Source organism: Siphateles boraxobius, unplaced genomic scaffold (assembly GCF_051911475.1).
Source record: "Siphateles boraxobius isolate OS27281-9 unplaced genomic scaffold, OSU_SipBor_1 19, whole genome shotgun sequence".
Lineage (NCBI taxonomy): Eukaryota > Metazoa > Chordata > Actinopteri > Cypriniformes > Leuciscidae > Siphateles > Siphateles boraxobius.
In genome coordinates, this window is record NW_027508799.1 from 34,422,067 (window position 1) to 34,445,780 (window position 23,714).

Sequence of the window (23,714 nt, forward strand, 5' to 3'; positions counted from 1 at the left end):
CAGCAGAGGGAGACACTGTCCATAGACGCGAACAAGCAAGTTCTCGCTCTGTCTCATTTCACAAATCCCCTGTTAAACTTCCACTATCCTTATATGCGAATATAGATTTATAGATTTGTATGACTTCTTCATACATTGGTTTTGATGAAACTTCAGCTGTGCATTTGTAGTAAGGCAAATAACATGGATGTGACTACTGTGAGTCAAAGTTATAGCGCCACCAACTGGCAGAAGGAAGTGTGTCAATTTCAAAATGCTTTTCAAGACCCTCTTATTTGTATCCGATTTTCTTCAGTCTTCGTCAGAATAATGTCAAGACATCGCAGATGTACACATGTGAAATAATTCTAAAACACTGTTTTCATGGCAATACATCAAACTTTAATATTTTTGAATGCTTTTGCGACTCTTAGCATGTTTTATTTTATTTATTTATTTTTTATTAAATGCTTGAAGAAGAAGAAAACGTTAACAACAATTATCATCATTGTCATAACATAACATAATACAACTATACTCCAGAGTCCTTCAGTCCAGATTAAAGTGCCAAACATAGCCATAGAAATATACACTAGATGTCGCCTTGGCTACGGCAGTTCATTGGAACGAATGCGTCAATAGAGCCGCCATATTGGAACAGGGGAGCCCCCGGGAGCCCCTCCTCTTTAATACATCAGCGTCAATGTAGGAAAAGGTCTAACGGAAATAAAATCACCATAAATCGTCATGAATGCGATTTTCTAGTTTTTTTGGTTCGTTCCAACGGTCAGACATGTATTTATCATTGAGTCCAGAGAAATTATTTTTTTATATATGTATATAAAATTTCACATTCTTGTGAAACGTAATCCCCTTGCTGTCTGGTTTTTAGATTTCGTTCTTGTGAACATCCATACGCAGCACAAAAGTCCGGCATCATCCATGAATTCGAAGTACAGGCGGAGATAGCAGCATTACCTAGCCATTTAAATTTTATGTTACCCATAGACGTTACCTAGCTACTTCCGAGCTACTTCCTTTGACTAGACCCACTAGACCCCTGTTCCAAGATGGCGGCGGTTCACTGTTCTTGTAGTGTTTAAGTTTTTTAGAGAACTCAATAGATTCAAAATACATTTTCCAATTCAAATTTAAATCTTTCAAAAAGAGGATTGAATTTAGAAAATTTACATTTATGAATGTGGTATTTAGCTAACAGAAAATAAGGTTTATAAGATTCTTTTCACATTAATGAAAACCAAAAATTACATTTAAATTCAAAGTTAGGATTCACATAACATTTGGTAAAATCACAAACGCCACACCCAAATGTCACTGTGAGACAGCAGTTCCTAAATAAATATAAAGTAGTGTCAGGTTTCTCTAAACAGAAAGAACAAAGGATATTAATATCATTCTCAAGATTCTTAACATGCTTCCAATTGCATGAAACTCGACACGTGTAAGCAAAGCCTTAGAACATTTTTAACGTACTCCTAGCAAGTTTATTTGATTCACTCTAAACTTTTCCAACATGATGCCAAGACATTAAAGATGCTGACCAGATATTGGAAATCTGGAACAGTGTTGCCATGGCAAGGGATTAAAGTAATGTCAAAAAGGGGAAACAGGAAGAGTCTCATTCTTCTAAATAATTCATTATACACCAATTATTTCTATATAAAACAATACAATACAAAACAATATAAAATACACATTTTCTTCTTCTTTTTTTTTTATTCAAGAAGTATGTATAAATGAAACATAGGCAGATTAGTGCAATTTGGTTATTTTTACATTTACATTTATTCATTTAGCTGACGCTTTTATCCAAAGCGACTTACAATTGCTATATTTCAGAGGTTGCACGCCTCTGGAGCAACTAGGGGTCTAGTGTCTAGTGTCTTGCTCAGGGACACATTGGTGTCACACAGTGGATTTGAACCCGTGTCTTATCCACTGCGCCATCACCACCTCTAATGTAAATAATATACATATTTACATTTTTAGGTTTCTTTTTTTAACTGATTTTTAATTGCTGAAATCATAATGTTCAGACTGATAATAAAATTGTTCAGACAATCCTTTTATCAGGTATTGCATTTTGATATGTATTTAGACATGATCAAAAACAACTTTCTGTAACAATTTAGATTTTATTTTTTGTTTAAAATGTTGTTGAATCTCAACTACCTGTTAAACAGTCTGAGCATTTCATCTCTCTCTCTCTCTCTGTGTGTGTGTGTGTGTGTGTGTGTGTGTGTGTGTGTGTGTGTGTGTGTGTGTGTGTGTGTGTGTGTGTGTGTGTGTGTGTGTGTGTGTGTGTGTGTGTGTGTGTGTATGTGTGTGTGTGTGTGTGTGTGTGTGTGTGTGTGTGTGTGTGTGTGTGTGTGTGTGTGTGTGTGTGTGTGTGTGTGTGTGTGTGTGTGTGCGTGCGTGTGTGTGTGTGTCAGTTACACTTTTGATGGTTTAGACTAGAGTTTATCCCTTTCGTATTAATACATTTTATCATATACATATTATGAATACATAATAATATACATATTTACATTTTTAGGTTTCTTTTTACTCTCATTATGTGCAACGCCACTGACAAAAACACATCATTAAATTAAAAAAGTAAATAAGTGTAATTTTAATATCCTAAAATGTTTAGTGTGACCTTGTATGAAATAAAGATCAATTTATAGCACAGTAGGTTTGATCTGTGCTCATGTCTGAACTTGAAATTATATATACACAATCCTTTACAAATAACACACACACACACACTCTCTCTCTCTCACACACACACACTCTCTTTCACACTGACACTCTCTCACACACACACATCTATATAGGTTTCTTTGAACTCTCATTATGTGTAACCACTGACAAAAGCACTTCTTTCAATTAAAAATAAATGTAAATTCTTTCTATAAAAAATATTAACGACACATAACTGGGTTATCTTCAACCTTTAATAGACATTAATTACATGATATACATAGTGTTTCATTGAAACAAGAGCGTATCATTCGCAGGAATGGCCTCTTGTACATGAGGAGCGCTTCACCCCTCTCGGCTTCGACTACAGCATTTAGTAGTGATGTAAAAGGTATGTGAGAGTGTGTGTGTGTGTGTGTCGAGGCCGACTACAAACCGAATCTTGAGCTCAGTTTGACATTCACAGCCAGATGAAGAGGGGCCGATCGGGGCCCCGACACACACCGAGCGACATCTAAAGCCATTTTCATATTTCAAACATGTTGAGCAAAAGTTTAACAAAAGAAGAAGAAAAAAGAAAAATTGACAGCATATATACAGTTCATTTTGTGGTATATACACATATATACAATATATATATATATAAATATAGTAAAATAGATTAAATTACACTGATGTTTTTCCATAAATAACGGCTGGAGAGTAACAGGTTGGATGACACATGAGGTTTGAGCCGTTGGAAGCACAGTGAGGTGTGTGTGTGTGTGTGGCCTATCAATTCACCACACTAATAACGGCTGATAAGTGGACGACACACACTCCCCGTCTGTTGGTCTCTCGTTCAAGCTGCCGATGGCAAACACTGAAATGGCAAGTCAAGTTAAAAACGAACGGTCTCATTTCCCCTCACCAACAACGTTCTGACATTTGATTCTGTATGTAGTTCATCCGAAGCAAATGACAATCAGACCGTGAAGCTTTAAAGTCAACGTGAAACACATTAGCAGCTCATTCTACTTCTGTTATGTGCCATAAAACAGGATATTCAACTTTTTTAAAAACCATTAGTCGCTATTATTGTCGTAACCTTCAGTTTATAAGTGTTTAGAATATCCTACAAAAGTCTAAAACAGTGATTAAATAGTTATTCAACTATCGCAAACATCATTTTGATGTGATGTCAGTTGAACAGTGATTTCAGAGAACGTGCAATGATGAATCGTTGACAGTTACACTGCAAAAAAATTATTTTAGTCAGTATTTTTGTCTTGTATCTTGATTTAAGAATGTTTAGATATTTGTACTGAAAAACATTTGCTGGAGAAGCAAAATTATATGATTTTTCATTGCTTTATTTAATGAAAAATATATACAAATGAAGTGAGTTTTTTGCTTAAAACAGGGTCAGAAAAATAATCTTAATTCAACAAGATTATTTTTCTGACCCCATTGGCAGATATTTTTAGCTATTTTAATGCATTCTCAGTAAACAAGACTTAATATCTGAAGCTCTGAATATCAGTAAATGCGTCTTGATTTAAGAATGTTTAGATATTTGTACTGTAAAACAAGACAGAAACACTGAGGAAGAGCATCATGTTTTGCAGTGTAGATCAAGAACGTGTAGTTTTTGAGCTCGTGTTGACTTTAAGGCACCCTTCGCTGTCGTCTGGGTTTGAATAAGTTACAGCAAATTCATACAGCCGTTCCACCTGCCTGAAATCACCAACTAGCGATCAATATTTGTTCATTAGTAGATCTACACGACAGGTAAAGGTGACTCAAGTAGTACAGTATAAATGGCATTGTAACAAATGCGTTTAAAGCACAGCCGAAATGTGCGGAATAACAGTTTTTCACATTTGCTGAAAAGGAGTAAGTGCTTTTCCACATACAAACACCGATATTTTTGGCAAAGGTACAAACGGATGTCGAACACGCGTGCGTCTCCGTTTGGTGTTGACTGGTTTTGGTTTGCGAGTACTAAACCTGGAAACGGTGAATAATGCACACGCTCCTGTAAGACGTACCAACGAAACTCAACACAATAGGAAAGCAAATCGACAAAAACAAAAAAAGAAGCAAAACAATACGAGTGGATCACCATCTGTGTGGCCTAACAGCATACTGTACAAAGTTCAGGACATTCTCTCAGAATGGGATGTTTGTCTTTGCTCTGCGCTGATATTAGAGCAGCTTCTTCTAGTTCTCAGTTGCAGAGTCAGCGGATAGGCTCCGCCCCTTCTGCATGTCAATTAGCGTTAGGACACGCCCACTAGTGGCCGTCGGAGTGGTCGTCTGAAGACCCTGCGTTGTGGATCCAGTCCAGGATGATCAAAGTCATGCTGCAGATCATCACCACGATTCCCATGATGAGGAACAACAACGCCTGAGGAGAGCGAGAGTGTGATGAGAGTCTGTCATCCTCAAGAACACACACACACACACACACACACACACACACACACACACACACACACACACGAGTCTCTTACCCCGATCTTCTGCACTGATCTCATGGACTCCTTCTCCACCAGTCGGATGTAGAAGGCTGAAGGCAGGATGAAGATCAGCATAGCAGCAGCAGACGCACCTGAAGAGAGACATGAAATAAAATATGCTCAACTCAATTTAGATAGTTGACAAGGCAACGTTTAGAACTTTTAAGTTGAAGTACTAAAATAACTAAAACAGAAATTAAAATTAATAAAAACTATATTGTAAAAAAATATTTTTCAAAGTTGTAAATAGAGTTGTAAAATGAACAAGTTTCATTTTTAATATTTTAAGTTGAAGTACTACTAAGTAAATTTATATTTATATTATAATTTATATTTTTTAAAATAAACTATTATTTTTAAATAATTTTTCAAAGTTGTAATTATACAATAAATTCACAAGAAAATCCTATTTTAGACTTTCTACTTCAGAATTTCATGTTTAATTCAATCTGTTATTCCTTTGATGCAATTTTCACTCAGAAGATGCTAGTAAATTTCACAAATAATTACAAAGTAAAAACTTTATACACAATTTGTTTGTGGTTGTATAGACGCAGAACCAAATGACTAGAACTTCAAAATAATGATGAAAACCGCAAATAGTATATTAATGACACAAAAATGACACATCATATCCTGTGTCCCACTCACCGATGAATCCAAAGATGTCCCTGATGGTGGGAACGAAGATGACGAGGATGTTGACGCAGACGAGCAGGGCGACGGTGATGCAGATGTGACGAGGCCAGCTGAAGTCTTTAGAGGCTCCGAGCAGATGATTGACTGAGGTGCGGATCTGAAGTAGAGAACACACCTTACATCAGCACACCTGCAGCGTTTGTGTGTGTGTGTGTGTGTGTGTGTGTGTGTGTGTGTGTGTGTGTGTGTGTGTGTGTGTGTGTGTGTGTGTGTGTGTGTGTGTGTGTGTGTGTGTGTGTGTGTGAAGAGCTGGGAATGTGTGGAGTACTCACTGGGAAGAGAACCACGGGCACGGTGAGAGTCACGGCGGTCAGCACGGCGAAACGCACGATCAGAAGCACCACGTCGAAACTGTAGACCTTTGAGTAAGTGTGCAGAAGCTCGGGTTCAACGGCCTCTGTCAAACACAAAAACACCACATCTTTACTTCAAACATCACTGAGATTACATTGTTGTTTTATGATTAGATTTTTAATTTTTGTTTTTGTTTCAGTAATTTTGTTGTGTTTTTGGCCTTTTTTAGTTTTAGATTTTTTTTTAAATATGCATATGTTTGTATTAAATTTGAATCAACTTAAGTTGTTTTAGTATTTCAAGTTGTAAAATAAAAAATAAAAGCACTGAATGAAATTGATAAATGTTGCCTAGGCACCAAGCTGAAATAAAATAAGCTTTTTTATATTTTCCATTTTCATTTTAGTAGGTTTTAGTAATTTTGTTGTGTTTTTGGCCGTTTCTTTAGTTTTAATTTTTTTTTATTATGTATATACATTTTTAATAGGTTTTAGATGTTTTGGTAATTTAAGTTCTAAAGTAAAACATAAATTAATAAAATAACTAAATGCAAATGAGAAATGTTGTAGTTTAAACAAAATTTACTTTTTAAAATATAATTTTATTTTTTATGACCTTTTTTAATTTATTCATTTAGTCACTTTTCATTTGAGTTCTTTAATAACAAATAAATTTGGGGGGGCTCTAAACTAACAAGAAAATAAAATAAGCTCTTTTAAATATCTTCCATTTTCATTACAGTAATTTTGTTGTGTATCTGGTTTTAAGATTTTGATTTGTTTTTAAAATATGTATATTTTTAATAAGTTTTAGTTTTAGTTATTTTAGTACGTCAAGTTCTAAAATAGAAAATAAATAAAGGCACTAAATGGAAATAAGAAATGTTGGCTTGGAAACTAGCTGAAATAAAATAAGCGTATGTCAACAACAAGTTTGTGCAGAACATCAAAGAACTCATCCCACACAAATGTTTATTTTTCCTTCGCTGCGTCTGAGAAATCCCTCCGTTGCGTAACATCTCCAGCTTAACGTCTCTCACTCGTTCCCAAAACCTAAAAACAGGTTCACCGCTGGCCTTTTGCCGGATCAATCCGAAGCCATTTAATGGACACACCTCCGTTTAAAACAAACAGCCTCACTGTACATTTCAACCCAGTGCTGGACTATCAAATGTGTCGTAACGTGTTTTGTAAGCCGTTCAGGCTCTGATGTGTGCGTGCGTATGCGTTCTGCTCACCGTTGAAGGTCAGGTATCCGAACAGTGCAGCCACCAGATACATGATAAACATTCCCAGGAACGACACATTTGCAACGTTCTGCATCTTCCTTCGGGAGCGGCTGCAGATGGAAAGTTAGAGAAAGTGTTAGTTTGTCTTAGCGTTTCCATGATTCATACTATAAAAAATGTACAGAGGTTAAACTCTCAAAAAGCATTAAAGAGGACATATTATGCTGTTTTCCATGAAAAAGTCCCTCCAGCGGGAGTTATCCTCTATATCAGTGTCAGTGTTTCTGAACGAGCACGTCACAATATTCCTCATTTAAATAATTCATACATAAAATAAAGGGGCGGGGCCTGGTTGAGTTAGTTAGTAGTGTGTTTAAACTTGTGGTTATGGTAAGGGGCGGGACATTTCCCAAACACACTCGAAGCGCTCGACCAATCACAACACACTGATCCAGCTGATCAATCAGAGCACAGTGTGCTTTTCAGAAGGAGGGGCTTCATTCAGACAGGAAGTAAACAGAGCGTTACTGACAGACTGAGAAGAGAGGAGCCGCAACAATGGAGAATATGAGGAGAACCTGTTCTAGTAGAGCCCAAAAACTACATCAAGAATTTGTAAAAGGGAATAATAGGTCCTCTTTAAATGTGTAATATTTAAGCGTAAATGTTACTCACTCTTTGAGCTCCTCATACATGGGCAGGATTGCCGGGTGGCACACAAACGCAAAGGTCAAAATGGGCACCGCATACACAGTCTAAGACAAAACAATAAAGTTAGATCCCACACACTCCTCTCACTCAAATGCAAATATGCCAATGCAAATATCCGTGTCGTACCTGCGAGTTAAAGATGAAGTACTTGGGTTTGCAGCACTCTTCTTCAGTGGTGTTGACCTGTGGCTGAGAGACGTTCACTGTGATGTTAATGAAGTTCTCAGGTAGTGGACACGGGATCTGGAACTTCTTGTAAATCACCTGAAGAACAAAAGCAGGAAGGAACGTCTCATCAGACTAACAATAGCAGCTCGAATGATACTCTTGCTCTCATTTGCATGTGTTCACTAGCATTTTGTGATGAATATCTCAGTACTCACCACAATGACGAAGAACACCATGCACAACAAGGAGAAACCACTAGTGTAGCCTAGATAACCTGAGAAGAAACACAAACAAAAACCATGAGGTTGGATGTAATTATGCACAAAGTATATAGTAACTACATGTAACAAGGAGATTGTAAAATAAAGTATAATCTAATACTAATTTGACGCATCTTAATTTTCTCTATGCAAAATATAATCCCTCAGTAATGATGGTTTTGTGAGTTTCACTGTCCTGCGAGCACACTTACTTACCAAGGTTTTTAAGCAGCGAGAGAGGCAGTATGATGCTGACGGTGACTATAAGCACCAGGTAATCTCCATTAGTGTACCACGCGCTGCAAAACACATCACAAAGATTGATATCAATGCTGAGGAAATAACACGCAGATGTTATGCAACATCCTGGTTCAAAAACACATTCTGTGAGTTTGTTTGCGGTGTTTCAGTTCTGTCTGGGGCCGTGCATCATGTTGCTTTGTGTGCAGGGGCCTTTGGGCTCCAAGTAGGGGTCTGAATCTTAAATGTCAGTGTTTGTTGTATTAGGTCACTGTCACAAAGCTCTCAATCGACGTCTTTGAACAGACGTTCAGTCCCCCCCGGCCAGACAGCTGTACAATGAAGCGCTCACACTGTTCTAAGCAGTGCTGAAAAACATTCCAGTGCAACAACAACAACATCAGCCTGTGAAATCTTACTTGTCATTGGTGTCTAAGAAGGCCTTAATGACGATGGGCAGCTCGTACTTCACGATGTAGAGGTAGCTCGCCATTGCTGGGATTTAAACAGAGTTTGAAAACACTTTAGTGCCTTAAAAACTAAACCAAACTCAGTGTTATCTGCACGTTCACACTACTGGTCATACCTCCAAAGTTCTGCATGGTGATAGAGCAGGACGCGGCCAGTTTTCCTGGAATCCCGAAGGCTTTGTACCCCAGCTGTTCGTACACCAGAGAACCTGGACAGAGGGAGTCAGGGCGTTAAAACTCACACTTATCACAGGTAAAAATAGAAACATGGTCACAGTATCACAGAGAGACGCTAACCTCCTTCATTGGCCGTTTTGAGCAGCAAATGGACTGAGTACAGCGAGAAAATGGCCACCGCGACCAGCAGGATCCTACAGAAATTAACAAAAACACAGAACACCGAAAGTTTAAGTCTTTTCTCTGAGACAAGCAGAATTTGAACTGCAATTGTTTTTTCCCATCTTTGATGAAAATAAAACCCTTTTAACCATCTAATCAAACACATTGTGTGCACAGAAAGATCTGGAATATCCCAGCTAACAGGGAACGTTCTGGCAAGGTTCTCTGGTCTTTAATAATGTTCTCAAAACGTTAGCACAAAAACATTATAAATACATAAATTATGAAACGTTCTTTTTCTGACACGTTTTAGTTCATCTAAAGTTTTTTTTTAAATGTTACTTGTTTTCGGAATGTTCAGAGAAGTAATATTTAGTAATAGAAGTCCTATAATGTTTGAAAAATGATCAAATGGAGTGTTCCATTAACCATTTAAAAAACAACATTTTCAACTTAGTTTAGTTGTTTTTGTTAGCTAGGATGCATTAAGTAAACCAGAAAATTCATGTTGACTTTAGATGTTAAATGATTTGTCAATGTAGACAAGATGGCCTCAACTTAAACCTAGCGTTTGCTCGCCCCACAAATGGACATAATGGACTCTCTGTAATGCGTCACGTTACAAACACACACACACACACACACACACACACACACACACACACACACACACACACACACACACACACACACACACACACAAACACGCGTGTGTTAATAACAGAGGGAGGTGACTGGATTAGACCTGATAATATTCTCACACACTCACTCATTCCACTGTCTGCAGCTCGACTGATCCCATTATAACCTGCGTGACCTTCAGTAGATTTCCATTTCACGTGCATCCATCTTTACTATTTAGCCCATTCTTTAACCTAACAGTAAAGCTTTCCCTCCAAACACTTCAAGAAAACCAGCCATGCCCCTTTATTTCAACGAATTTCCTGGTTTAAACTCAAATTCCGGTTTAAAATCATTCGGATTACATTGTCCACCCTGATTTATCGGTCACTGGAAATCCCATTTCGGTTAACCAAGAAATCATTTAAGTCATTCTTTGATGGACGATTTGGCATCCAGACGGATTAACAATGCAGTATGACTCCACTTGCATCCATCACTTTTATATAACCAGTGGAAACTCACACACGGCTTTGTTTATAAACACTAAGAAGAAGCACGACTTCCATTTACTTCATTGATCAGAGCCGAACTGACTGATTCAGATCAGCTACGGTAGATTTACACAAACCAGAATCTGGGGCAAATTACTGGACTCATTAACGGAACTAATTATCATAATCAGGTAATTTGCAGTCCTGTTAATTGGGGACAATTGTGAACATACTTTCAGCTAACACAAATATGAACTTTCTGATGAACTAGAAAAGCGGGTGGTAACCAGGTCTAGTATCGGCTCATGCAAATGTGCATGTAAATTTTTAAAACTGAGGTGTTATCGGCAGTTCGTATGAGGTGAAACAGATCCCGCACATGGGAAGAACCTCAATACTCACACAAACATGGCGATGCCAGTATTAGCCATGGCATACGCAAGTCCCAGTATTCCACTTCCCATGATGGCATTGCCCAAGTTAAACACTGACATCCCGAAAGACGCCGAGCCATGGCTCTGAAAAACAAGCACAGCGAGATTTATAATATGATGTTTAAGTGCACTATCTGATTAAACCTCTTAGGCTAAATGAACCACTTACATATTCAGCTTCATATTTCTTCTTGCCCAAGTGATCAGACAGGAAGTTCTGACTTTCGGCGTCCACGTCGCTATACTGTATTCTGTAATCAAATAAGTGCATTAGAAAATGCTTTGTTTTATATAAGTTGACCTATTAACTAATAGTGACTCAAATGATGCAGGTTTTACCCGTTGAAGGGGACTTTGTTGGAACAATCTTGATAACTTGTGTACTCGCTGTTGGAACTATTGCTGTCCATGTCTGGAGCTATGTTAAAACGACTCATCTTTGGATTTGCAGGGTCTTTGTTCATCCTGTAATAAAAAACAATGAAATATAGTCTCCTTATTTTGTAAGGATTTATGGTTATCTTGAACATTGTGGTGATTAGTGTTGGGGATGCAACCAATGAGGCTTTAAATCTGTGTTATATATAGTTTACTAACATTCACACTTATCTGTGTAGTTGGTTAATTGCTTATTGTAATATTATGTCAACTAAAATATTAGAACAGCACTCAATAAACAACATTACAGAAACACCTTTACTATGGTGTTCACAGGAAAACGTGTGGCCCCAGAAATCTTTGAACGATAATCAATGCGCGCTCCATTCCCTGCTTTCAGACAAATGCGCGCCACCGCAAAGGAGCATCAGGTCATGTGACCAACCAGAGCCGAGTGGAAAATTACAAACCGGCACAACAGATCAGCACGCGCTTCGTCCGTCGCATCGTCATCAACTATTTATACCGACGTCTGGTCAGTCTATATTTATATAGGCTGAACAAAATGATTAAACAACACATTTAGGGTATTTATTCTTTTCGGGTGACTCGTTTAAAATATTTATACCGATTCTGATAAACATTTAAGATGATAAACGTGAACTAAAATCTTGAATTTCCATTTAAACTCCCAAATCATTGAATAATTATATAAGATCACATAATAATGATAATAATTCATGAATGACAAAAATGATGCAGATGCTCTGAGTGTGAAGCAGACGCCCCCGCGTTTATCAACAATCACCGGTCAAATTAAACGACATCGCCAAAAAAATAAAAAAAAATAATCATGTAGCCTAACGTTAGCTAATTTATTATGCAGTCGTTGACAGAGTTGTCCAAAATATTAGTGTTTAAGGTTATTAGAGTTGCACAGGCGTAGGTGTGTTTGATGAATGAATGAATGACTTCCTTTTAAACGGGTGTGTAGAAAAAAAGATGATGAAACACGAATGAGTTACGTCGTAAAACTGATCTTATAGCAAGACAAACCAGAGCAAAATGAATTAAAAAAGATTTAAAAAGACAACAGTGTTACCTGGATAAATAAAATAAAAAACATCAGAAAATCTTAAAGGTCTTGAAACAAAATAATGTCGAACCGGTATGAAATCTTACCTCAAGAATTAAAGAAGAAAATCCGTTTCTTCAGCTCCCGTATGAATGGGGTAAAAAGAGCAAACCCTCCCAGTCGTAAAGAATTTTCCAGTAATCAATTACAGAACCGATAACAATTGATCCTTCAGGAATGTACCGTAATAGACAACCAATAAATATTAATAAAGTAAATTAATAATAAATATAAACACTGTAATAGCCTAGTTATAAACCCTACAATTTGTAATACTAATATTATTGTTAAAGATAAACGGAGATGTCCTCTAGGCGCGTCCGGTATCACTGTCGTGTTCTGATGCTGAATGACGGTTTATATTCCAAAGCCGGTCGCATTGCATCAGCCGGAAAGTGGGCTGAGCCTCTGCGTGGATTGTATACAAACACTGAACAGCCTTTCCAGCCCTTACTGACCCGAGTGAGTATCTTTCCATTCCCCGGGAAGGCGTTCAACATCATACAATTTACCGAATTAAACCGTTAATATCACAATTGTTTCTCCTATACAGCAATGAGATCAAATGCAGAATTTCTCCTGGACTCTTAAAAACAAGAGTTCCAAAATGGGGTTTTCACAGCGATGCCAAAGAACCTTTGAGTGAAAAGTTCTTAAAAAAAAAATGTCTTATTGTAAAGAACATAAACAAATAATGCAAGAACCATCAATGCCAATAAAGAACCCTTCAGTGATCTCTCACATTACAGTCTAATACTCTAAAATACAAAATATCTCAATATCACATCTAAATTTTCTCAAGACCAAATGATCACAGCTGTCCACATTCATGTTATTCCTCTGTACGCTGGTTGTCCCTTGAAAAGTCATTGCTGTGATGTCTTAGTGTTTCTCAGTAGACAGAAATTAGATTCAATTGAGTGAAAAGAAGTAATCTCACATGTCTTCGTTTACTATGCGTCAAGGATTGACAAATTTATATCTATTTAAGACATGTCATTAGAAACATCTAAATTTGAAATGTAGAAACTAAAAAAAAAAAATTTCCATGAGCAATGAAAGATTTGCACAATAAAATATTCTTAATATTCTGCGTGGTAAAGGAGAATATATTGGGGGTCTATATCTGTGCGAATCCATTGGAATTATCAGGAATGAATGTTTTCTAAATTGTGGTCTAAAAATGAAAAATATTTTGACTTCAGAGAAACCAGATATAGGCCACAACCCACCGTATGCCCTACATTACATACCCACATCAGGTTTAGAAGTTGCTGCTCAGTCTATGATTTAACTCATCTTTGTCTCAAAAGTTCCCCCTAAAATGTGTTAGGAGAAATAGACATACTTTTAGTCAATTCTTGACATACAGTAAAAGTGTAGATGCTCATTTTAATAATTTCTGTCTACATAGAAACAGTAGACTTTTCTAAGAGAGTGAATAAGATCATGAAACCACATGACTGTGATGCCGAAGAGAGGGTCCGCGAGGAACAAAAGGAGGCATTTTCCTAAAAAAGGAACTTCTGCGATGACGTTAGACACAATGACAAATTAAACAAGTCGGGAATGATTCGCCCCGCACTGCTTTGGGTCACTGCAGACAAGGGCAACGAGTTGAGTTTGTTGTTTCACTCCCAGCACAACTCAAACGAATCACTCGCCTGACCACCTTCACACAGAAGTTGTTCGTCACCCCCCCAATCAGCCAAATCCCCCAGTGGAAGTGGAGCAGGGCCGTACGGGACTCCGATCTACAGTGATTTACCCTCGGATTAAAGGCCACTGCGGTCTCTGAGCTGGAGTTCACAAAAGAACATGGATGTTGGAATGTCTGACCCATTGAAACGGGCCGTGGGCCCCCGGCGACGCCCCGACTCTATAGGTAAGACTCGATCAACAAAAGCATTTTTCTGTCTACACACTGTGTGAAAAAGGGATGGAAGAAATCCCAACTCTGCTTTTGAAACGATAGCATCCATTGAGAAATGGCACGCTTTCCATAGTACAAAATATGAGTACTAGTAGTTACATTTCAAAAGCATTTGTTCAAAGAACAACTTTAGGAGATAGCTATTCAATGTAAATCCAATTGGAATAATCTGGATTTCTAAATGATTGGTTTCTGAAATGTGGTCTAAAAATGTTCATATCTTGATTGAACTAATGCTTTCATTGACCAATATGAGTTATAATGCAAAAAAAAAAAACTTGAGAGCCATTTTATCAAGTAAACGAGTTTGCATGCAGTCAAATTTGATAGCGTTTGTTCACTGCAGAACAAGTCAACAGATTTACAATTCATTCAGAAAGCTTTTCAATGTGAATCCATTAGAATAATCTGGATTGCGGAATGAATGGTTTCTGAAATGTGGCCTAAAAATGTAAATTGAACTAATGCTTTCACTGACCAATATCAGTTTTAATGCAGAAGAAAACTATGTGAGCCATTTTATCAAGAACCTTGTTTATTAAGTCAGAAGAAATACAAGTTTGCATCTGCAATTCAATTTTATAGCGTTTAGAACTGGTCAACAGAGATTTAAAATTCATTCAGAAAGCTTTTCAATGTGAATCCATTGGAATAGTCTGGATTTTGGAATGAATTGTTTCTGAAATGTGGTCTAAAAATGTTCATATCTTCATTGAACTAATTCTTTCATTTACCAATATGAAGAAAACTACAGTATGTGAGCCATTTTATCAAGTAAAACACTTGTTTATCAAGTCAGAAGATAAACAAGTTTGCATCTGCAATCAAATAGTGTTTGTTCAATGCAGAACAGGTCAACAGATTTTAATTCATTCATTCAGATAATACCAATTCACTGTGAATCCATTGCAATCATCTGGATTTCTGAAGTAATGGTTTCTGAAATGTGGTTTCAGAGTTCATGTTCCTCATTGAACAAATGCTTTTACCAAGATCATTAAAAATGCAGAACCCCTTTTAACCTCTATTATTGGCAATAACCTCAAACAAACATTTACTCACCCTCATGTCAATCCAAACCTGACTTTCAACACATTTTTTTGGATTGAAACTACATGAGGAGTTTTATTTTATTAAACATTTTTTGGTGATGGTGGGGGTTATGCATCTTTACAAGAAATTAAAAGTTACCAAAATGTTCTCTTGCATCTCATCAGTCCAAAGAATATTTTTCCAGTAGAGCATCAGAACATCCTGGAAGGTTTTGTGCAAACTTGAGATGGGCAGCAATGTTTTTCCTTCAGGAAAACAGTTTCTCTCTGATAACCTCCCATGAACACTGTTCTTGCCCGTGTTTTCCTTGCGTTATCATGTGTCGTGATATCCTAATTCTGTGTCACCTGTTGGAGGTTTTTACAGTTTACCATCACACCGATCTTTGTAGGACGTCCCGTCCCATGGAGAGGTATAGTGGTGCTAAATTTCTTCCTTTGGTAAACTATCTGCCTGACTGTGGACTAACAGAGTCCCAAATATATAGAAATCCTTTTGCAAAACCCTTTTCCAGCCCTCTGAACTGGTTCACCTCTTCTCCTGAGCTGAAAAAAGCAGGTAACTGAAATGTTGAGTGTGTGAAAGGGCAAACTAAACCCATGGCTTTTTCTGTCCTGTAAATTAAACATCTTGTTCTGTAAATACTTCAGTGAGGTACTGTGTTTACCCATTCGTTCAGGTAGGCTTTTTCTTTTATTAGACTTTTATTAGTCCAAATTATCTGCCCTTTACTAGCCTTTATATCCGGGAAATGCTCAACTTTAAATTGTGAAAGCTAATTGCGTCAATCATTTTTTTTTTGGTTTTAAAGTTTTCAACCTTCATCCTCTATTGTGGGTGACGAATGGCTTGGAATTTCTTCTAGGTAAAGTTCTGAAACTCATATAGCTGAAATGAAAATTAAAGCGTAAAAGGAAGGTTCTGGAGATTTTCTGAGTATTTCTTGGTTCTCAGAGCACAAGGGTCCGTGAGAGAGAAGACATCCCGCCGGTCTCCTGCTGATCAGGGGTAGAGGTCGGCTCATCTTCCCCTGGCTCCTGGCTCACTCTTATATAATCATTTTATCCCCTCGAATTAAACAAACAGCCACCCGCTGTCCGCACTCATGGGAACCTGCGGAGAGTCTGACACAAAGATCACGCTATGCACATCACTTCAATAGCAAAATGCCTCATAATAATAGGCCCTGCTGAGGACACCAGTGCTGGAAACCTGTCAGACGGATATTATGAAATAATATAAAATCTAGTATCTGTGACTATTGGCATTGATGATTCAATGAAGAACCTTTAAATAGCTTCTTTTTTCCTTTTTTGTTGTTGTATTTTCATAGTTTCTTGTTTGCCTGACATGTGGACTTGATAAATCCTTATCTTGAGCAAAATAAGGAGGCTGACATTCAGAACAATCTTTCATTTCGAATATGTACAAATTTAATTCTATGTCTTTTACTTTGTCAAAAGAATTAAAAGACCGTTTTTGAGGAATGTGCATCATCTGTATGTGCTCTAGTGCACGAGAGCGAGCCTATGATTGAATCTAGAAATAAAGCAAAATAAAAATGAGAATTAGTCATCAGATGCCATTTCCGTAATCTATAGTAAAAAAAGCTGGCATTAATTCGATATAAAACGGATTAATTAAAAGAAGTTATTGCTCCACCACCTGCGTGGCATCATTATCCAACGTGGTTGAACAACCAATCTGCAAACGACAAAAACAGTTCAAAAACATTCAAGCACGAAAACATGTACTAGTACAACAATGGTCTGAAACAAAGTTTCTGAGGCGCCAAAGCCCTGCAGAGTTTCGCTCCAACTCACTTGCTTGGATGTTTTTGAAGTAATATTGAAGACCTTGATTAGCTGGATCAGGTGTGTTTAATTAGGGTTGAACTCTGTGGCCCAATCCCAATTCGCCTACTTATACTACGACCTAAAATTATGTACTCTTTTTGTGAAGAAATAGTACATACTTTTGAGTGTGTAGCAAAAGAGTAGGTAAGCTTTGGCACATACTATCACGTCATCTTTAACGGACTGATCTGTTGCGTGCATCACCGTAAACTGACCTGTTAATCATCTTGTCACAGTTAAAATCCTCCATTCAATCTAATTTGATTTCCAACCGTTTCGGAGAGAAATGTTGTAGCACGTTCATCTGCAGTCGTGGGTCTCTCATGCGGAGACTCTCCTCATGTGTTTGCAATTTGAATATAATGATGCATTTAAAAGGTAATGGCTAAACATATCTTTACAAAAGTTCACAATGTTGCTGCAGATGCAATATAATGTAGACAACGTTGAATAAATACATTTTCGTCAGGTTAGATACTGATAATTAATCACTCAAACCCCTTTATCTAAACCTCTCTACATAACCGCCGAACTCGCGCATCCTCCATGTCTGTAGTTTTTTTAAGTTTGTAGTTCTAACCGAATCCTCGTCCAATGTGCGATGGGTTGTGGGCAATATTAGCCGTTAGCTAATATGCATCGATCTGCACTTCGGATTCTGACCGGAAATAGTAAACCATCCGGGTGTCTCTGGAACACTCATTTCAACATACTACGATTTGGGACGTACTAATTCTATTTTCGAATACTATTTAGGACGGATAGTATGCGAATTGGGACTGGGCCTACAAGTCTGTGGCCCTCCAAGAACTGAGTTTGAGACTGTTCTAGTAATTAACACCACAAACACCAAATATCACAAGCATAGCTTTTGACTTAAGTCATGATTAAAACACAGCGATTCTTGAGTGCACAAACTTGAGAAACAAAAGAAAAAATAGGGAATGGTTATACCAGGAAGATAATGGTACGCATGTCCTCTAGTTTATGGACTCGCATTAAATATAGTCAGCACTATCATCACATCTGATGGTGTTATGTTTCCGATGTGTACAGATGAGGCAGGAGGCTTTGATGTGTTTATAACAGAGTCATTAGACTGGAAAACAAACGCTCTCGACACAGACAGGAAGTGAAACTGTGAAAGTATGTGCATTTCACTGACCCTGATGTTTTGTGCAGCCTTACTAGTGTGTGTTTCTGAACACCAAGCCAAGTTCTACACCGAGTGTCGCAGTAAGATGAGATTTGAAATATATTTAAGGTCAATGTTATAGGAGGTTAACAGAACTGCAGAACACTCAGAATCTCATCATCAGCATCTGTGACAGTATAAATTTAAATTTGCGAATGCTTAAGTCCCGAATGAAAAGATAAACCAGCAGGATGATGAGCATTATGATGCTGGTCTCACTGGTGGACTTAATGTAATGAAAATGATGCATATTCCCCAGCAAAACTAAACCAGCATCCAAACTATCATACCAACACACAAGACATAATATAATCCAGCCGTCCTGTAACTTAAACTGTACAGCTTGGCGCTAGCAAAGCCAAGGTCATGGGTTTGATTAGTGAACATTGTAAGCTCTAATAAGTTTTTAAAAAGTTTAAAAAATTCTGGTAATCAGCTGCATACATTTTTTTAAGATAACAAGCTCAAAGATTATTTTCATTCCAATTACCAGAAATGTTTTTAATAGTTTTAGTTAACGATAATAACCCTGGTCCTAGTGAAGGTCATCACCACCACCACAACAACGCCAAGAATGTAACCACAATGAGCCATGACATAAATCCAGGGAATTTTCCAGATGAACAGCAGAAATTAGCCAGGGAGGAATACGGCCATCTTTTGATATGAAGCTTTGGACCTGTAATCCTCTTACAGCTGAAAGACCTCTGAATTCCTGGACCTGCAGGAGTAGCTGACGAACCTCTAAAACGCCATCAGAACTTTCCATTAATATTGTAAAAGACAACCCGGATCCAAAGCACATGAACCCAGTGACTTGTAGAGTTTGTGTCTACAGAGAGCTGGGGAACGGTATTACAGCGATCAGGATTCCTGGGTAAACTCCTCACTGGCACTGCATACTGTACATGAGACGCATAAAACTTGCCACAACAGACTAATAAAACATATGCCATCATAATATTCTGCTGTGAGATTATTGTATTACAGGAATGGAGCGTGATTTAATCGCCACGCCAAACATCTAAAGCGCATTCCCTTAATTCCCCACAGGAAATCAGGTCTGAATACGGTTATAAAATACAGTATCTGTCGGCACGGTTTACATAACTTGAACAACAATGTTACAATTTCCTGTGCAGGGACATTGGGGGTAAAGAGACGGAAGTGACAGGAAGAATAACACATACCAAAGCTCTGTCTCACACTGCATTACCTCACACTATTGACCAAACATACGGTCACATGCTCTATCTATAGTGCAACAGTGCCCATCTCCTTTTATAGCGGCGCTTGTTCCGGAAGTATTCATTTCTCCCATAGACTTTTTTTTTTAAAAAGTCTTCGTTAAATATTTAAAGCCATCAAACTTTGATTTGAAGCAAAAAACGATTCGAAAATCGGAAAAAAATACAAACTCTCTGTTTAGTTCCTGTCTCTATGAAACCCTTCCTTCTGAAAAACACACTGCGCTCTGATTGGCCGGCTGGACCAGCGTGTTGTGATTGGCCGTGTTGTGTTTGTTGTGAAGCGCTTCGAGCGTGTTTGGGAAATTACAGCACTAAAATGACTAACTCAATAAACTCGAATAAAAATAAACCAAAATAGCAACATTGATGACAAAAGCACAACGAAATGACAATTTTTTTTTACTAAAATTACCATGAAAACTAATACAAATTATTAATAAAACTAAAATAAAAACTGGTTTGAAGACAATGGTTGTATACAGCTCACTTAGATTTATTAAGCAGCTATTGTTTTCCAATAGCTACTTGTATTTTATCTCAAATGTGTGTTTCTGAAGAGTGTCATTTATCTCTTTGTGCACAAAGACAAAACCAGATTGGCGTCATCAGCTAATAAATGTGACATTGTAATGACCAGGTGCTGCTCACACAGATAAAAAAGGGCTGTGTTTCATTTTCATCTGAATCACATGACAGCGCAGCTCAGCCCATCCCACCCTTCCCGATGCATTTGGGAAATTTCCATTCCCCGTTTTGCTTTGCCTCAAGGTTATGTTCACAGCGATCCACTGAGCGTCTTTCTGCCTCTTTATGTTTTTATAATGCAATCATCACCCACGGCTCGAAAGAAGACATGATGTTACTGTCCTGTTCTCTAGGTAAATGTAAAAAAAAAAACACACACTGGGTCACACTTAAGCCTATTATACAGAACTGTGGATTAACTGTATCTCTCTTCCTGTTAAATGAGGCCAATGAACGCCTTGATCAGATGCTTACTGTGACATTAAGAGACGGCTTGATCAGGATTCATCCCGCCTGTATCTCGCAGTCTCATTCTGGGAATCTGAGCAGTGAGAGTGGAAGCAGAGATTTAAAGGAACAGTTCACCTAAAAATTATAATTTAGCTTACTCAAAAATGTTCCCATTGCTCTTCTCCATACAGTTAAAGAATGAACAAAAGCACACACAAAAAAAGTGCATATTATAATTTTTTCATAGACAAACATTTCCAGTTAATGAACGATAAAAACATTGACAGCCAATCAGAATCCATCCTGTTTTAATGGGCTTGAGCATTTAGGCCGTGTGTCCACCAAAGCGTTTTTTCACGTGGCTGGCGTATTTTTCCAATTGTTTTCAAAGGGAGCGCCGCGTTTTTTAAATGTCATGAGCGTAACGAAGAGCTGAGCGTTTTTTTCACGCTGAAGCGCTGAGCGCCCGGTGTTTTAAACTGGTCGCCGAGAGTTGAAGAAAGTTCAACTTTGGGGTAAAACGCACCGCTCATCACTGTCACTTTTTACCCAACCGTCCAATCACAGTGGAGGAGGGGCGGGACTAATACCACACCGATCAACCGCCACATTCCGCTTGTTCAATGTCAACAGATAACAACAACAAGCATAATTACGGAATAAAAATAATTTAAAACAAGAGCCAGAGAAAATACGTTACATTGTATCGACATTTTAATATAGAATCAACACAGAAACAAAATATGTGTGAAATGAGATACTAGTAACACTTTTGCGGAAGTGTCTCAACTGAAAAAAAAATTGCTGTGCTGCCAAAACGCTCTCAAGCGCCCATAGCTAGGCGTTTTCAACTGGCTAAAAACGCTTTGGTGGACACACGCGGCCTTAAAGCGTGCAGACGACAAAAATACAGCACACTTATAATAAACAGATTTGTCGTCCGCTGGTGTGGATGCAATATAGTTGTCCTTCTTTGAGTGAATGGACCTTTAGGTTTGTTTTCAGCAGGAATTCTCATATATGCCAAGCCTTTTGAAGCCTAATCTTAGGGTTATTTACCTTTTATGTGGTTTAACTATGACCTGAACTCTGGCTGGTTTGACTCGGGCCTTAGAAACAACACCCTGGCAACAACTTAAGTTGCATTTTGTATAGATAAACACATATTTTCTATTAAAAAAATAGTCCCCAATAGGTGGCATCTTGATATTATCTTTACACCATACACCATTCTGTTTTGCCCACAACTTTAAAATGGATTTCCTTATATATTTAATTTATTTATTATTTAACCCCATAACCTCATCAATTGCTATATTCATGGCATAATCAAATTTTAAATTAATCATAACACTTCAATGAATGGTATACAATAATTTAACAATCTTTACAAACAAAACAAAAATAAATAAATTCAAATATTTTTCAAGGAGAAACTTTTGTAAATGCAATTCCTTTATAAAAGCGTCGCCTAATGTCGTTTACAGAAGGACATTACGATAAAATACGCAAACAGGCATTCAAATGAAAACAATGTTAGATAATAACTGGACCATAAGCTTCAGATGTTCCAGCCAGTTTCACTAGGTAATCAATTAATTAATTGAAGCCCATAATTTTCTGTTCTGTGACAGTTTGTGATTAGAAAAACATCTCCAGTTGTTGGTTTCTCTAGAACAGCAACATGCCAAAAAACTCGATCATTTACAGTGTAAAAGTACGCTGTGTTCCTGCACGCTAACCGCAAACACAAACAAATATGGCACTCCGTTTTGCACTTGAATGTTAGATGTTTGATTTATGCGTTTCATGCATGGGTGCCAAGTGAGGTGTTCAACCCTCTAGCTCAGGTGTGAGTTATTGACACGGCCATCTAATCAGAGTTTAGAAAGTGAGGAGAGAAACTCAGAACACGTATCCTACATGGCAAGATATATGCCTCAAACCAGTGAAAATACAAACCGGAAGACAGAACACAACAAGCACAGAGATGAAATGTGGGTGCTATATTTTTTGTTAAAAAGTGAAGTGAAAGTGACATAGCCAAATATAGTGTTCCATACTCAGAATTGGTGCTCTGCATTGCACCTATCCAAGTGCGCACACACAGAGAAGCAGACATTTTTTCTGCGGCGCCCGGGGGCTAACAGTAACATTACAACAACAAAAAACCTACAAAACACCTCAAAACTTACATTAAAGAAGGTACTTGAGCCATTGGAGACTTAAAGATAGACTGTTGTTCTCACTTGAGACCAACCACCCAACGACCATCAACACTATAGGCCGCGTTCACACGGTCAACAACAACAACAACAACAACAACCTTTATTTATAAAGCACATTTAACACAATACAAATTGATCCAAAGTGCTGTACATAATGCATAGCAGACCTACGCTATAAAAACAATTACAAGTTTCCAAAAGCTAAAGAATAAAAATGTGTTTTCAGAGTAGATTTAAAAATATCCAATGAAGGAGCAGACCTCACATGATAAGGAAGAGCATTCCAAAGCTTAGGCCCAGCGACAGAAAAAGCCCGATCACCTTTTAATTTGTAGCGACATCGTGACATATTTAAAAGCAAGTGATTTGAAGATCTAAGTGCCCTAGCAGGACAGTATGGCACAATAAGATCACAAATGTACCTTGGTGCACAGCCAGACAACGCCTTATATACAAACATAAGGATCTTAAAAAGGTCATTACAGTTCGTTAATTACGTGACTACCGCATTCTATTACCGAACGATGATCTGTTTTTGTACGTGTTTTTGGTAACTTACAGAGTGAA

General features: G+C 37.7%; 1 protein-coding gene across 2 annotated transcripts; it reads right to left on the reverse strand.

Moving 5' to 3' along the window:
* Nucleotides 1-2,921: 2,921 nt before the first annotated feature.
* On the reverse strand, nucleotides 2,922-23,222 carry slc38a2 (solute carrier family 38 member 2). 2 transcript variants are annotated; one of them, XM_077235185.1, is made up of 16 exons: nucleotides 23,115-23,222; nucleotides 11,484-11,609; nucleotides 11,314-11,395; nucleotides 11,113-11,228; nucleotides 9,554-9,627; nucleotides 9,373-9,465; nucleotides 9,206-9,281; nucleotides 8,763-8,845; nucleotides 8,502-8,560; nucleotides 8,245-8,382; nucleotides 8,083-8,162; nucleotides 7,417-7,517; nucleotides 6,158-6,282; nucleotides 5,838-5,982; nucleotides 5,181-5,278; nucleotides 2,922-5,074 (listed from the first exon to the last, which is right to left on the reverse strand). In XM_077235185.1, the coding sequence occupies exons 1-16, from the start codon at nucleotides 23,135-23,137 to the stop codon at nucleotides 4,961-4,963; spliced, it is 1,533 nt and encodes a 510-aa protein (XP_077091300.1). In that variant the 5' UTR covers nucleotides 23,138-23,222; the 3' UTR covers nucleotides 2,922-4,960. The 2 variants fall into 2 exon arrangements, with proteins under 2 accessions (XP_077091300.1, XP_077091301.1); XM_077235186.1 differs by lacking the exon at nucleotides 23,115-23,222 and adding an exon at nucleotides 12,705-12,991.
* Between the last annotated feature and the right edge of the window lie 492 nt (nucleotides 23,223-23,714).

Bases quoted from the DNA above. Each gene is read 5' to 3' on its own strand.
- slc38a2 (XM_077235185.1), bottom strand. From the start codon at position 23,137: ATGGCTCAAGTACCTTCTTTAAT. The intron at 9,282-9,372 runs GTATGACCAGTA...TTTAAATCCCAG, and splicing joins CACCATGCAGAACTTTGGAG to CAATGGCGAGCTACCTCTAC. The intron at 5,279-5,837 runs GTGAGTGGGACA...GTCTCTCTTCAG, and splicing joins GGACATCTTTGGATTCATCG to GTGCGTCTGCTGCTGCTATG.